The following is a 13,592-nucleotide window of genomic DNA, read 5'->3' as shown; positions in this document are numbered from 1 at the left end:
GGATAAAACTGCATGAAATCTGAATGATGTGCGGTTATCAGGCTCCTCATGGAAGCGTTTGTCTAACAGTAGACCCCTGGCATATGATGCCCAAGCTTCCTGGCAAAAGTCTGTGTATTGTTACTGTTAGGCAAGTCATAGAATCAGAAAATCAAAGTCTGTCTTTCCCTTAGGATGGACAGTAGTTTGCCTCAGAAAGAAAACTTGTAACATCTGTACTGCAGAAACCTCCTTCACCCTCACAGCTTTGGTTTACAGTGGCTACAGACAAGTGACTGACCCTGAAATCTGAGATCTTGCTGCAAGAGACCGTGCAAAAGAACTAGGAAATGTGAGGCACATGTGCTCGGTTTTTCAGTGGGAGCATCCATCATCCTCAAACAGACAACTGACATCTTCGTAACAAAAGGGAAAACGTAATTTACAGTTGTAGAGAGATTTCAACAGTTACTGGACAGGAGTTACAAAGCCAAGTATTTCCCCTCTCCCTAGCACACACCAACATTTGCGTGTCGTATTAAATAAGCTATATAAGTTTATTGTAAAACTGCTTTTATTTTACACATAGTAGCTGACTGGAGTACTTTTATCTTTGCATGCTGTAAATTATTTTCTGTGGTGCTCTGCGTTTGGATTGGAGCAACCAATGCATATCCAAAGATAAATACCACTTTCTGTTACAGTACTGGGCCTTGCAAGGAGTCATCTGAAGGAGCAGCTCTGCAAAGTTGGCTCACGGGGCGTGGATGCTTCAGCTGTGCCCTGTGGTGGCAGCTTGAGGCTAACTCACAGCACTGCCACCAAGTAAATTAATTTGAGAATGTTAGTACCAAACTTAATTCCTGTCTCTTCCAAGGTGCCGGATGGGCTGCTCTATCAAAACTTCTGAAAGATGTGCTTTTTCTCCTTGAAAAAGACTTTAAATTGTAGCTACAATATGGCACGATTTTGCAGAGGAAAAAAACAAAAGTCGTAGTAGCAGTCACTGTTCGTTGCAATTTAAATAGTGAATCCAAGACCTCACTGGTGGTGGTTTGCAGTTGGGAGCAAAAGGCAGACAAAGACATGCAGCATCAGTTAGCCTTAATAAAGAGCCTTCAAAACTTTATGAGAGCGGTGTAAGAAAAGTACAAAAATATTTAAAAGTTTAAAATTTTTAAAATAAAAATAGTTGCAAGAATACAAATGGGGAAAAAGAAGAGTCACACTTGCCAAAATCTGAACCACGTGGCTCTTGTGTGGTCAATGCTCTCTTGCAGTCCAGATCATAACACTGAGCACGCCCTCTGTTTCTTTTGGCGCTTGGCTTTTTTCATGGCACTTAAAGCAATGGTTGTTGCTTCTTTAAAAACTTTTTCTATGTTCTCACGACATTTTGCTGAGCACTCCAGATAAACTTCTGCATTTATCTGCTGGCAAGCTGCTTCACCCTGGAAAGAGCAGGTAAGAAAAGATGTAAATCTAATGTGTGAGAGAAAAGTGAGATGGGAGAGAAAAAATTATTTTGTACATCTTCATAACAGAAGGTCAGGAAGAAAGAAGCTGCCTCTTCTGAGCGTCTTCTGAGCGCAGTGCAAGGGCCTAAGTGGCTTTGGAAACAAACTGAGGCACTTGCTTTCTGTTGTTTTTTTTTTTCTTTCTTTTCTCCAAATTGATCTAGAACCTGGCCTGCTAATATTGTCAACATGGTCTCAATGTTATCATTTAAAGAAATGCTGAGATAGATACTCAAGGGAGGATAAGCTAGACATCTTACAAGGGGAAACTTTTTTCAGGCCTGACCTTAACTATTAAGTGATGTCATCTTTAGTTTGCAAGCTTCAGCAATGAATGGAGCACGTGAGAGCGCAGTCTGGATAAATGTCCTGATTTGTTTTGCGGGTGCACATATTGGAATCCTGACTGCCACTTCAGAGGGCCCATCAGGAATCCTAGTACACACAAATCAGTGTGTGAGCCCTCATCACCCAAACACATGCACTGGAAGCAGAGTAGAATCTAAAGCATTTGCATGCAATCATGGCTGTGTGAAATCACTCCAGACAAAACACAGTGATTTCTTACTTTGCTTGTGATCCTTTTTTTTTTTTTTTTAGTCATTGCAGTCAGCCCCCAGTTTTGAGTACTTGTGAGCTTTGGAGCGTGAATTCCAAGTCTGCAACCCACAGCTCACAAAGTCTGCGTTTATTCATTATAAGCCCTGGGGGTGGGGTCACTTGAGCATTCAGACTTGTACAGGGGGATTTTTCTTCAGCATATTTAAGTGAAGTTTGTCTCCTTCCAGTTGTTTGCAAGCTGCGGTGCTGGCAGATACTGTTCAGCTCCTCTGTGCCTGGCATCAGAAGCATCACGTCGCATGACTCGAGATGCTCTCAGCTGTAAGAGACTGAGGTAGTGTATATATTTAAGGGGAGGAAAATCAAGTGGGAGGGCTCACGTAGGCGACAAGGTTTTGTGCATCTGGTGGGCCCTGGAATTTAACTGCATGCATGCTGCTGCCTACCACAGGTGCTAGCTTCACTTCACCTTCCCTCCTTCAGGCTGGCGCTCCACCTCTTTTGTGAGCATTCATCTGGTGAGCTGCTGGGGCAGGAATGATGCCTCAGCTGGCTCCCCAGAGGTGTCCGTTGCTTGTCCTGAACCTCACACATGAGGAGTGATGAAGGGAGTTATTAATGCAAGTGAGGGAGGATTTGCAGCTGTTCACAGTGTGACAGGGCAAGCATCTAATCTTGTGTGCATGGAAGACAAGCTGAAGGTCCTAGCATGATTTAGTGGTGATGCAGCAGCAGCTTCTTTTCACGCTGTTTAGAAAAAGTGATTAATTCAGGGTCTTAGTGCACTTAACCTTGTTCCCTGGACTTGTGTTTCAAATAGTCTGAAAGCTGCTGTTCATGCTCTGACAGAGGAGACGGATGGCTTTGTAGTTTGAAAGAAGAAAAAAAAAAAAAAAGCGGAAGATCAGAGCAGAAAGATCGTGTGACGTGGGACAAACTGTTCCACCACTAACTGTTCCTCCTGTACGTAGGGCAGCAATGCCCACCTTGTAACATTAGTTGTAGGTCTCAGTGCTTAAACTGAAAACACTTGACGATATATATATATTTTTAGATTAGAGACCTCAAAGAAAAGCTTATGTTAGAGATGCCTCACAGATGGGTTTTGCATTGTCCTTGGAAGTATTTCTTTTTAAGTAGGGTTTGCGAACACATTTTTTCCAGAATGGTCAATATTTTTAATCCTGTAATGTATGTCCTAACATATTTTTTTTTCTCACAACACCAATCAAAGTACAAGTGATGGGAGCAATGTATTGTAATAAAAATTATGAAAGAAGTCCAAAAAAGTTGTTGAGGCCTACAAATTTCTAACAGTAATAACCCAGCTGTGAGGGGAAACCAGTGAGATGTAGCGAGCCTAGAAGGCCTAGCTATTGGTGTCCTTTCAGACACCCTGAGATATGCAAAAACAGTCTTCAAATGTCTCTATTTTGGCACTAAAAATGGGTGGTGATTTGGCCACTCAAAAAGGACTTACAGAAACTGCTGTTAATACTGACAGTCAATAATTTATTTATCTGGCCATTATGACTACCTAATTTTGGACTATCTGTTTATCTCTTGCAAAGATGACAGCACTTTAAATGCACTTATATTTACCTGGTTGTAGGTAATGGGTTCCTGCTTAGAAGCCCTGAGCTTACGCAACTGCTCCTTGTCTTTCCGAAGGTCTGTCTTACAGCCGATCAGCACGAGCGGGACACCTCGGCAGAAGTGATTCACTTCAGGATACCACTGATGGTAGAAAAACAAAACCTTTACATCTTTTTTTTTTTTTCTTCTAAAATTTAAAACAAGCCAAGGAACAGAGTTAGCACTGGATATATACACTACAATTTCAGTGTTTCGGAAGTTGTTAATCTAGTGTAAGAGGCCTGACACGCACTATTTACATTACAGAATCATTTAAAAGTCCTGACCAAAGTCACACGCTCCATAAAAACATAGATGGTGTCTACCCCTATGCCAAAGTGCTTAACATCTGTTTAAACTCCGAAGTGCTTCCCTGAAGTCACACATAAGAGCAGAACTAGGACCGAGCCTTGCTTTGCTGATGCTATATGCAGGAACGCTAACTTCTGCTTAGGAGCACTACAGAAATCCTACTACAGACGAGTAGTTGCTTACATTTCTTTCCCCTCTAGTTAAATGTGCACATGATGGACGTAGACTTGAATCTGAAATGCTTATGTGCAGTGGTTGTGAGACATCGCTACAGATGAAGTAGGTTTCACAGCTGGTTTGTGATCTTTTTAGTGTCCAGCGGACTTGAGCCCAGTTCTGAGCACTTGTGTGCCATGGGGAGGTGAGTTTTGGGTTTAAGGTCTGTGACCTGCTCAGTGCATGACGAATGATCTGTGCATCTATGCACCCTGGGTACAGGACTACTAAAAGCAGCAGCTTTTTTAGTCTGACATCTTGTCATGCATCAGGCATATGTAATTCTTTTAAAAGGTTCAAGCAATTATGAAAGGCTCTTACCTTAACTGCTACATTATCATAGCTGGTGGGGTTCATGACATCGTAACAAATTAACACTACGTTCGTGTTCTGGTAAGAAAGTGGTCGTAGCCGATCATAGTCCTCCTGCCCTGAAACACAGAGAACGTCATGGATAAAAGAAACCTCTGCCCTTAACAAGCAGTGTGATGGGAATGCGTAAAGATAAATACTTGAGATCAAGGGTACTGTAATGGCACAGGCTGAAAGTTTTCCATACTTGTAAAATTCCTTCCCTTAAACGCAGGATATTCCTCTTCACTGACCAAACTGATTCTTTAGAATATAAAACATGTCCTCAGGAAGTTTTAATACAAATGTTGCTTTGTCCAACTACTAAGTATTTAGAAGCGGTTCTAATCGCCAACTGCAGCTCTCAAACAAAATCAGCACGAGAAATTAGACAGTTATTAAAATATTTGCAATTTGGCAGTGGCTCCATTTTCCCAAAGACATTTGCACACGCAATTCCATGATGAGAAGAAACACTGTATTTGTTAGAAATGAAAATCTTAGCAGCAAACTTGTGTTTCTTAGCCCAGTGAGCTGAGAGGAAGCAGTGATTAGCACGCTGTTCCTTTAGCACCCTTGCTCACTATAGCAGAACACGAATGATTTTACAAGACATGCACTAACACACAGCAGGCTTAACTGTTCTTTGAAACAGGGCATCGCTGCAGGTCTTAGGGATGCTGCTGAATTCTGGAAAAACAGGATTTTTTGTGCTTCTGATTAGTGATCCTGCAGCATGTGTCTGACAAGAGGAAGTTAATTTGCTTCACACCCGTGCTCTTCCCCTTTGCTTGCAGTCACTAATGCTGTACATGTGACTTAGCTGTAATCGCTGTGTTGGGGTCTGAAGGTGTCTTGCTTTTGAGAGACCACGTTCAAGAAAGCGGTAATTACCAGATGTAGGTGACAGCTCAAGAAAAAAAAATCTCTTTCACTTGAGATGTTTTTCAGAGACTTAATAAGGAAGAAAAAGCTACTGAAGCAGTCTGTAGAAGATCTATTTACCACCTCAAGGCTGCCCCTAGACTCAGGCACATTTCCATCAGGAACCAAAATGAGAGGTGGGAATGTCAGTCCTCTTCATGATCACCACCCAGTATGGACTGTGAACTGTACACAGCCCAGATGCTGCCCTACAGGAAAGCAATCTACCTCAAAGCTTTGCACTGATGTTTCAAATAAAGGGATGCTGAAAACTTCAGCGTGCTCCAACTTTATACCAACCGTTCCTGTCCTGGCACCCAGCTCGGTCCCAGTCACATCCTCATCCCTCCGGCCAACATGCTCATCTCTGGGATTGAGGGATTGCAGACACCAGCAGCCCACCAGCTACACCACTTTGTCACCCTCTGCATTAATTTAAATGATGGATCGAGATACAGGTTATCGCAAGGTGATTACAATGCACTGGGTAAACCATGACTCAGAGTGCTTGAGATGTTTGTAAAACAGGAGTCTTAGGTTTGGACTATTCTCTGTGTGCTCTGTGGGTGAGGTGCTGAGTAAAGAAGGAATGATCCCTCCAGGTTTAATCCAGAAATAATAGACAACCCACAAAATTATGCACGTTGTATAAACATGCAGAGCAAAGACTTTACTGCTTAGCCCTTCTTATTCTCCTAAATCCACCCTCTTGTTTGCAACCAATTTGCCGTTCTGTTGGTGAGGTAATCCTCTAACTGCATTAAACGTATCAGGTGCCAAACGCTTTTTCTCCTAACTTCCTCTAGTGTTACGTGCCCTGTATGATTTTCCCTGCTCGCATTCATGCCTCTGAGCCTCTGCAAGGGTATCTTGTAAAATCCAGAGGTGCTTCAAGTTAGTGCTGGCAACCTGTGAGGCAGACAGGACGGTCCCCTTGGAACAAATCGTATTGGCCTGCCTGGAGTCAGCGCGTAACTGCTAAAACCACGTTCTCTTGGATAGGATCAGAGAAGAGATGTCTTCAAAGATGAGATAGATACAAACACGCTGTATTTCAAGTCAAAAACTATAGAAATGGACCACCCTGTGACCTGTACCTTCCTCTTCAAAAAACAACTGCGCGGTTTCGTAAGCAAACAGAAAATAAATGTCTAAGAAAATACGGTGCTGTAAAATGCACATTTGGAATTTCAAACACAGAGCACAGAACCAGGTAAAATGTTCCCCCCGCGGTGGGGCGGTTAGACAGTATGTTGCTTAACTTGTGTTATGGTTGGATAATTGCAGCTCTCACCTGGAAGGAGGGGAGGCTATTCTTTCAGAGCTCAGATGGAGTTCTTCAGGTGCTGTGGATGTAACAGGACCCAGCTCAAGCTGTGTCTGAGCATCGACATCCCTCTCACCAAGACCTCACTGAAAACATTTCCTTTCGTAGCCTGTCCTTAAGTGCTGCTGCTGAAATGCAAGAAAGGGCCCGGGAGACTTTTTCTCTGTCAAGTTGCTCAGGCTGTGGTCAGAGTTTATTTGGCACAGATTTAGGTCTTCTCTAGCAGAGGTTTTAAAATGAAGGCAGAGGCTGAACCTAGGCAGTTACTGACTGTATTTGCAAAGCCCCTGAGGGCGGTTCCGCAAGCACTCATTTTTTCCCTCTACGTAACAAAAAGAACGCTGTGAAAGAATCGGTCAAACAGATGCCTGTGTCCGAGCACATCTGTGGTTCTCCTCTGCCTTCTTCAATTCACTGTAGCATAAGAGACAGCTTTTAAAGCAACCAACCTGCAATTTGCTAATTCTTTATGAAGATCACATTCCAGCATGCCTCTGTGATGTGCTGCGTAACCAAAGTCACTGCCACTGGGCCCCGAGGTGGGGTGGGACCTCAAGCAATGGGTGAGGGAGAGCAGAGGAAGTGAAACCACAGGTCTCAGGCTCCCATGCACATTCGCATTGCTCTTCCTTTACTGAATCACCCCTGAGGAGGTGCCAGCCTGCTCATTGCTCAGCCCGGCCAGGAGCTCAGCAGCCCCTTGCAGTGCTGGAAGAGATGAGTTGTGTGGGGACACCTGCACTTTTTCTGGCACTCGAAGTCACTGGGAAGGCAGGGAGGTCCTCCCAGCGAGGCACAGCCTCGCCTCTCTGTGTGTCCCTCTTCGTTTATCAGGCTGTCAGGGATCGCTCAGCCCGGGGTACCTGGCTTTGGTCAGCTTTCTTCTGCAGTGGACATTGTAGAGAAATGTCCAATGCAGAATGTCTTCCTTCTACACCTAATTCATTAGAGGCTTTTTCTCTTTCTTGTACACTGTAACGTGGTATTTCTGGCGGCTCCCTCATGGTTGTGTGAGGGATGAAGGTGGACATAAGGGGATGCTGAAGTACTGGGTGCTACAGGTCCCATTCTCCAGTGTCTTGTACGAGGCCTCTGGGGGCAGACCCAGCAGGACTGACCGGTATTGTGCAGAGCTGTGTTTCGTAACACGCAAAATACCATGTCATGAAGTGGCAATGAAAAAATGCACCCAGCCCTGCCACCCTGTCAGGGCAGGGAAAGGCCCGAGACAACAACCCAAAGACCTCTTTGAGCTGTGGAAATGTGTCTTAGGGACAAACTCACTAACATATTGCCATTGACAGGAGATGGTAAAAACAGATTCAAAATGTACCAGCAGCAGGCTAAGAGTCTACCAGTAAGTGCTGCTCGACTTGCAGGAGCACCGGCTACTGCCACCGATAGCCAGCGTGGAAGGAAGAACGTCGTATCCCGTCACCCCAACCAGCCAACCACTTCCTACATGTCAGTGTGTTGTCTTCTAAAACCCTACTCTCATTATTTAAAACCAGCATGTAACCACGCGGAGGGGAGCCCTCACCGATACACAGAAATGCACCAAATTCTCTGTGCGCAGTCTGCGAGAATGCCACGGTTATTAGCTCGGCAGCTATGCTACTTCGCTACTTGGTTTTGAAAAGTTTGAGAAGCAGACTGCTTGGCAGGCACAACTCCAGTAGAAGAGGACCCTTGAGGTGGGATGGGGAGAACACATTTCACTTTGAAGCACTCCATCCCTTTCCAAGTTTTGAAAAACTACTCTTGCGTGTACTGGCTCTTAACGTCTCTCTGAAGGCCCCGTGCTGTAGTGCATCTGTCACTGTAGACCTGAAAAACCCCGTTGAAGCTTCAAGCATGCTTCCTGCCAGTCAGAGCGAGCACCCACAATGATGAGGCATTACTTCCTCCCCAGCCTTCCCCAGCCCAACGTCGCTTCTTTCTTTCTTCTGAGAAACTCTTGCATTGAGCAGAATCAGAAATGGAAACCTGCGTCTGAATCGCAGCTCAGGCATCAACACCGCCGGGCTACTCCCTTAGCATGCAGACAATCACAAAGCTAATTTCTCTCTCGATTCCTTTGTTGAGCCCGGCAAGAAATGGAAATTTTTAATTGAATATGCAGCTGCAAAGCCTGTTTGCAGACAAGACAAGTGATATTACAAAGCTTTTACACATTGCATATGTATACCACCGACTTCCTGCAACAGCAAGAGGCGTCTCTGGTGAGGAAGGTAGAGCAGTGCGATACAAAAGTCTCCAAAAATTGCTATTCTGGCACTCTGTAGACTAACTCATTAATTCCAGTTGTTACCAAAATTCGTGCCAAGCAAAAAATACCTTCTGTAGCTTGAAATGTTTGATTCTTAGGCGCTTTGTGTGTTTGTCCTTCTCCTTCAGTAAGTAGGACAAGCTCCAAGTCTCAAACTGAGCGGGACTGAACAATACAAAGAATCCTTCTAACTTGAAGCAGCCCCTGGAGCTGAACCTGTCCTTCACCTTCCCATGACTCTGACGTACATGCAGCTCTATTTAGTGTTGCTCTTAGTTGGATCCTAAAAATATTGAAGTCCTTTCTGCAGTGGGCGTATGATAAAGATCCAGTTACATTTTTTAGAACAGATTTGCCTTCTCCTCCCCTGCACTCCTGCATGACACTTAGCTGAAGCCCTTCACTTCAAAAATAGATTTATATCCTTTTGATCCCATTTAAATGATTTTACAATAATCTGAATATTTGGGGACTTTTCAGACTACGAAGCAAAACATGGGTGTAAAGCTCAGATTTTATAGAAGAGCACAAACAACGAATTCAGTAAGTCAGAAGACGATTCATTAAATGTGGCCGATAACGCTGTACTGTTAATCCGCTGTACTTCTAGTAATAAGCTGTGTGTTTGGACTCCTCCTGAAGCTCTGACTGCTGCTGTAGACCTCTGCTGCCCCAGAGCAACATCACCCAGCTGAGACAACAACCTAACGAGCTGCTGCTGCCTGACACGACAGAGGCAAGTCAACGCAGCGAAACACTGATGCCAAACTGCATCTCCCACTCCACATCCAAGTGGCAGAGGGCCAGGAGCTCTCTTTTGTGCTGAACTGGACATCCTCCCTTGAACTGAGAGAAAAGGACGCAGCCCTTCGTTCTAGTCTAACCCTTGAGGAACTCAGGATCAGTTTTGTTTTATTAAAAACAGGATGGGATTAAAATGTGTGCTCAAGAGAGTTCTTCCTCTAGCAGAACTTCCACCTTCAGAAAGAGGATGAAAAGCTACTTGAATTACAGTGTATGACACAGCCCTGTAACATAAAACTATGTAAGCAGCTTTGAAGTATAACCAAAACTCGGGTCTTTCCCCCTTCCAAGCAAATGCCTTAATCAAGAAAGCAGTGTCGCCCCTTTCTTTACGTCTGATAATCTTGATGTGTCTCATGCAAAGTGAAAGAAATGTAACAGGAAGGGAGGGCTCCGTGCCAGCAGCCTCTAGTGACTCGTAGCCTGGCAGCCATGTCACTGTATTTAGGGAGGTGAGATATGTCGGGTCTCAAGGTCTGCGGATAAGGGATGGAAATCAGTTGCTCCTTCTTGGCAAAAAACCCTGCCAACTAGGCAGCAAAGGCATCTCCACTTCCTCAAGCATCTTGTGAAAGAAAATATTCCCACTCTGTTCTTTGACAGGGCGGTGCTCTGGTCCAGGACAGCATTGGTAGCTGTGAACTAGACCTGGAAAGGTGGGCACTTTCTGCTAAGTCTATGCCTGAACAAAGAAACGGTGAGATAAGCCCTCAGCACCAGGTTCAGCGAGCATTCTCCGGGCTGCTGGTGGCTGTGGACCTTGCACAGCGCTGAGCTCGCTGCACGACGCAAGGAGCTGGGCACTGATGTCAGGCTTGTGGTTGTCACTCATGATGTGACATGCCTCGGGGGCTCAGTGCCGCAATACGGAGCCTGCCCTTCCTCCTGCCCGTCCTGAATGCAGCCCGCCTTTCTGCAAGCCTGGAAGAGACTCCAAAGGCAGGTGCTGGAATCTGTACCATAGTGATTTTAAGTGAGAGGGCCCAATATCAAGAATGGTATGAGGGGTTAAAATTCTACACTGACAGTGAACAAACATAAAAACTCAACAAGCTCACCATGGCAAGTTCACACTAGATTTCAGCCCTTTTCTCTTCAAGACTTGATTTAAACAGAAAAGCTTTGCCACTTAGTAGAAGTTAAATTATCCAAATCACTGGACTCAAGACACTGACACCAGAAGACAAATTGGCAAACTGAGTGCTCAGGATCTTAATATACTGCAGTAAAGGTTAGTAAAAAAAAAAAAATAATCACTTTTATATTAAAAACCTTTAAAATTATCTATTCAGATACCATATATGGTATGCAAGAAGGTAAGTGCGTTTCATTACTATTAAAAATGACTATGAATGGCATTCAGTTCTTACTTGTGTTGGTGTTAATTTGGAACAATTCTGCAGACTTGAATGCGATTTACTGAGCTGAAATGGAGTGTGTGTCAATTTTAGGGCTCATTTAGGAATGCAGCTGGACAATCGAGCCTAGGAACTTTGAATGAAGTTGAACACAAATCAGTTCACGAGTTCCTGATAGGAACACAAACGAACTATCAGCATTTTCAAGTAACTTTTAACACTCTAGCCTTTTTTAAACACAAACCAGCTTTTTTTCTCCCTTACTATTTGCTCACACATGGCAGGAGATTAAAATATTTTCTGGGTTGACTGCATTATGCATTGCATTCGGGAACTATGTTCTAATACCTTCAGATATGTTCGCTATTTGATGTGATTTTCCTACTAAAGTGGGTTGTTAAGATACGGAACGAGTCCCCGGGTAGAACTGCCACCAGAAAAGTGACCGTTCTGTCACGGCTGCACCTTTACGCATTTCTCAGGTATTGTCCCAAGGCAGCCCCGTCCCAGGGCCCCGGATCAGCTGCCCCTCGCGCTTCAGCATCTAGAAAACTGAGAGTGCGTGGAATAAAAGCCATTACCTGCGGTGTCATACAGATTCAGGACGACTTCCTTTTTGCCAATCGTAACACTGGTGGTGTACTTCTCAAACACAGACGGTGCATATTGCTGCAAAGAGGAAAAATAATTCCGCTTAGGAACAGCAACACACGGCGCCAGGGGCCACGGGGCCTGGCGGTGGGCTCCCCGCTCTGCCTCTCCAAGCTCCCCGGGGCCCTTCAAGCTCCCCGGGGCCCTTCAAGCTCCCCGGGGCCTCTCCAAGCCCCCCGGGGCTCCTTCACCCCTTCCAAACCCACCCGGGACCCGCAGCATTTCAGCCCTGCCGCCGGCCCCCAGCCCCTCGTCCTGCGGGGCTCCTCGGGGTGCCCAGGGGAGGGCAGGAAGGACGGGAAAGGAGCCGAGGAAGCCCCGAGGCTCACCTCGGGGAAGGCGCCCTTGGCGTACACCATCAGCAGCGAGGTCTTCCCGCAGCCGCCGTCCCCCACGATCACCACCTTCACCTCCTTCTTGCCCGACGGAGCGGCCGCGCCGCCCCCCTTGCTGCCCGCCGCGCCGTCGGGCAGGGTCCCGTTGGCCGCTTCCATGGAGCGGAGCCGAGCCGGGCCCCAGCCCCGCCGGGCCGCCCGCCGCTGCCGCCGCTCTCCGGGCGCCCCGGGGCCGCCAGGCACCGCCCGCGCCCCGCCGGGGATTGGCCGCGCCCCGGGCGCCGGCGCCGCAGGTGGCTCCGGGCCCCGCCTGGGGCCGCGCTGCCGCGGCCGAGTCCCGTGAGGAGAGGCCGCGGCTCCTCAGGGGCGCGGGGACCCGCCGTCAGGCGGCCGCGGCCCCCGGAGACCCTCAGCGCCCTCAGCACCTCAGCCCCCTCAGCCCCTGGAGCCCCCTCGGTTCCCGGAGCCCCCTCAGCACCCCGAGCCCTCTCAGCACCCCGAGCCTCTTCAGCCCCCTCAGCACCCGGAGCCCCCTCAGCACTCCCGCCCGCCTCTCTCCTCACAACGACGTCCTCCAGGTGAGGCACCGAGGCCTTGCTGGTGGACAACTGGGGGCCATCGCGCCCCATCCCACGGAGCCTCCGGCTAAATCAGGTCGGGCTCGTGTTCTCTGTCTCCTCTCAGACATTTTCACATTTCCACATTTTCCTTCGTTTCTATAGGGACCCCCTGGCACCTCAGATGCCGCGTTGGTTTGCTTCAAGTCGCCAGCAGCTGAGGGACAATCACCCAGTTCAGCCTCGATTTCGGCCACCACACACCTGAATGACAATGGATGAGGGAAAGGCGGTGGCGGAGAGGGCAAGATGCCCCTGAGGTACCCCCAAAATGCGTCTTCTTGTCGCCTTGGCAGAGGTTGTGGCTAAATACTTGCTTTCTGCTGCATTACCTTGGAGGTCTTTTCCAACCTTAATGATTCTATGATTTATTGCTCAGGTAGGAACCAACAGCTCTGCTCGTTGTGCGTTCGCCTGGTGCCATTCATTCAAGGCAAGCTGTGATAAAAATCAAACAATTTCACGTTTTAATTACAGAGATGTCAGGCCTGCAAACGCCTACTTGTAGTGTTACTTCACACCGTGGAGTTACAGGTGCAAAGGTAGGGAGTCGGAACCGCCAGGTGAATTTGGCCCCAGTCCACGTTTCAGGGGGTGACTGCGTTTGTCACAGCGCTTGAACTGCTCAGATGCAAATCTGCCACAAAAATTGTGTTGTTTCTTTCCTGGAAAATGATAAACAGCATGCTCCATCTCAAATAAACCCCATCGTTTCTTAAGAAATCCAAATTGGCTC

General features: G+C 46.8%; 1 protein-coding gene across 2 annotated transcripts; it reads right to left on the bottom strand.

The window, feature by feature from the left end:
* Positions 1–535: 535 nt before the first annotated feature.
* RHOF (ras homolog family member F, filopodia associated) lies at positions 536–12,483 on the bottom strand. 2 transcript variants are annotated; one of them, XM_083804303.1, is made up of 5 exons: positions 12,234–12,481; positions 11,835–11,922; positions 4,542–4,651; positions 3,660–3,794; positions 536–1,430 (listed from the first exon to the last, which is right to left on the bottom strand). In XM_083804303.1, the coding sequence occupies exons 1-5, from the start codon at positions 12,396–12,398 to the stop codon at positions 1,266–1,268; spliced, it is 663 nt and encodes a 220-aa protein (XP_083660429.1). In that variant the 5' UTR covers positions 12,399–12,481; the 3' UTR covers positions 536–1,265. The 2 variants fall into 2 exon arrangements, with proteins under 2 accessions (XP_083660429.1, XP_083660430.1); XM_083804304.1 differs by lacking the exon at positions 536–1,430 and adding an exon at positions 2,057–2,386 and having other exon boundaries at positions 12,234–12,483.
* Between the last annotated feature and the right edge of the window lie 1,109 nt (positions 12,484–13,592).

Source organism: Anser anser (genome assembly GCF_964211835.1).
Source record: "Anser anser genome assembly, chromosome: 18".
Lineage (NCBI taxonomy): Eukaryota > Metazoa > Chordata > Aves > Anseriformes > Anatidae > Anser > Anser anser.
The sequence above is the reverse complement of the archived record's forward strand: the minus strand, read 5'-3'. Positions and strand labels throughout refer to the sequence as shown.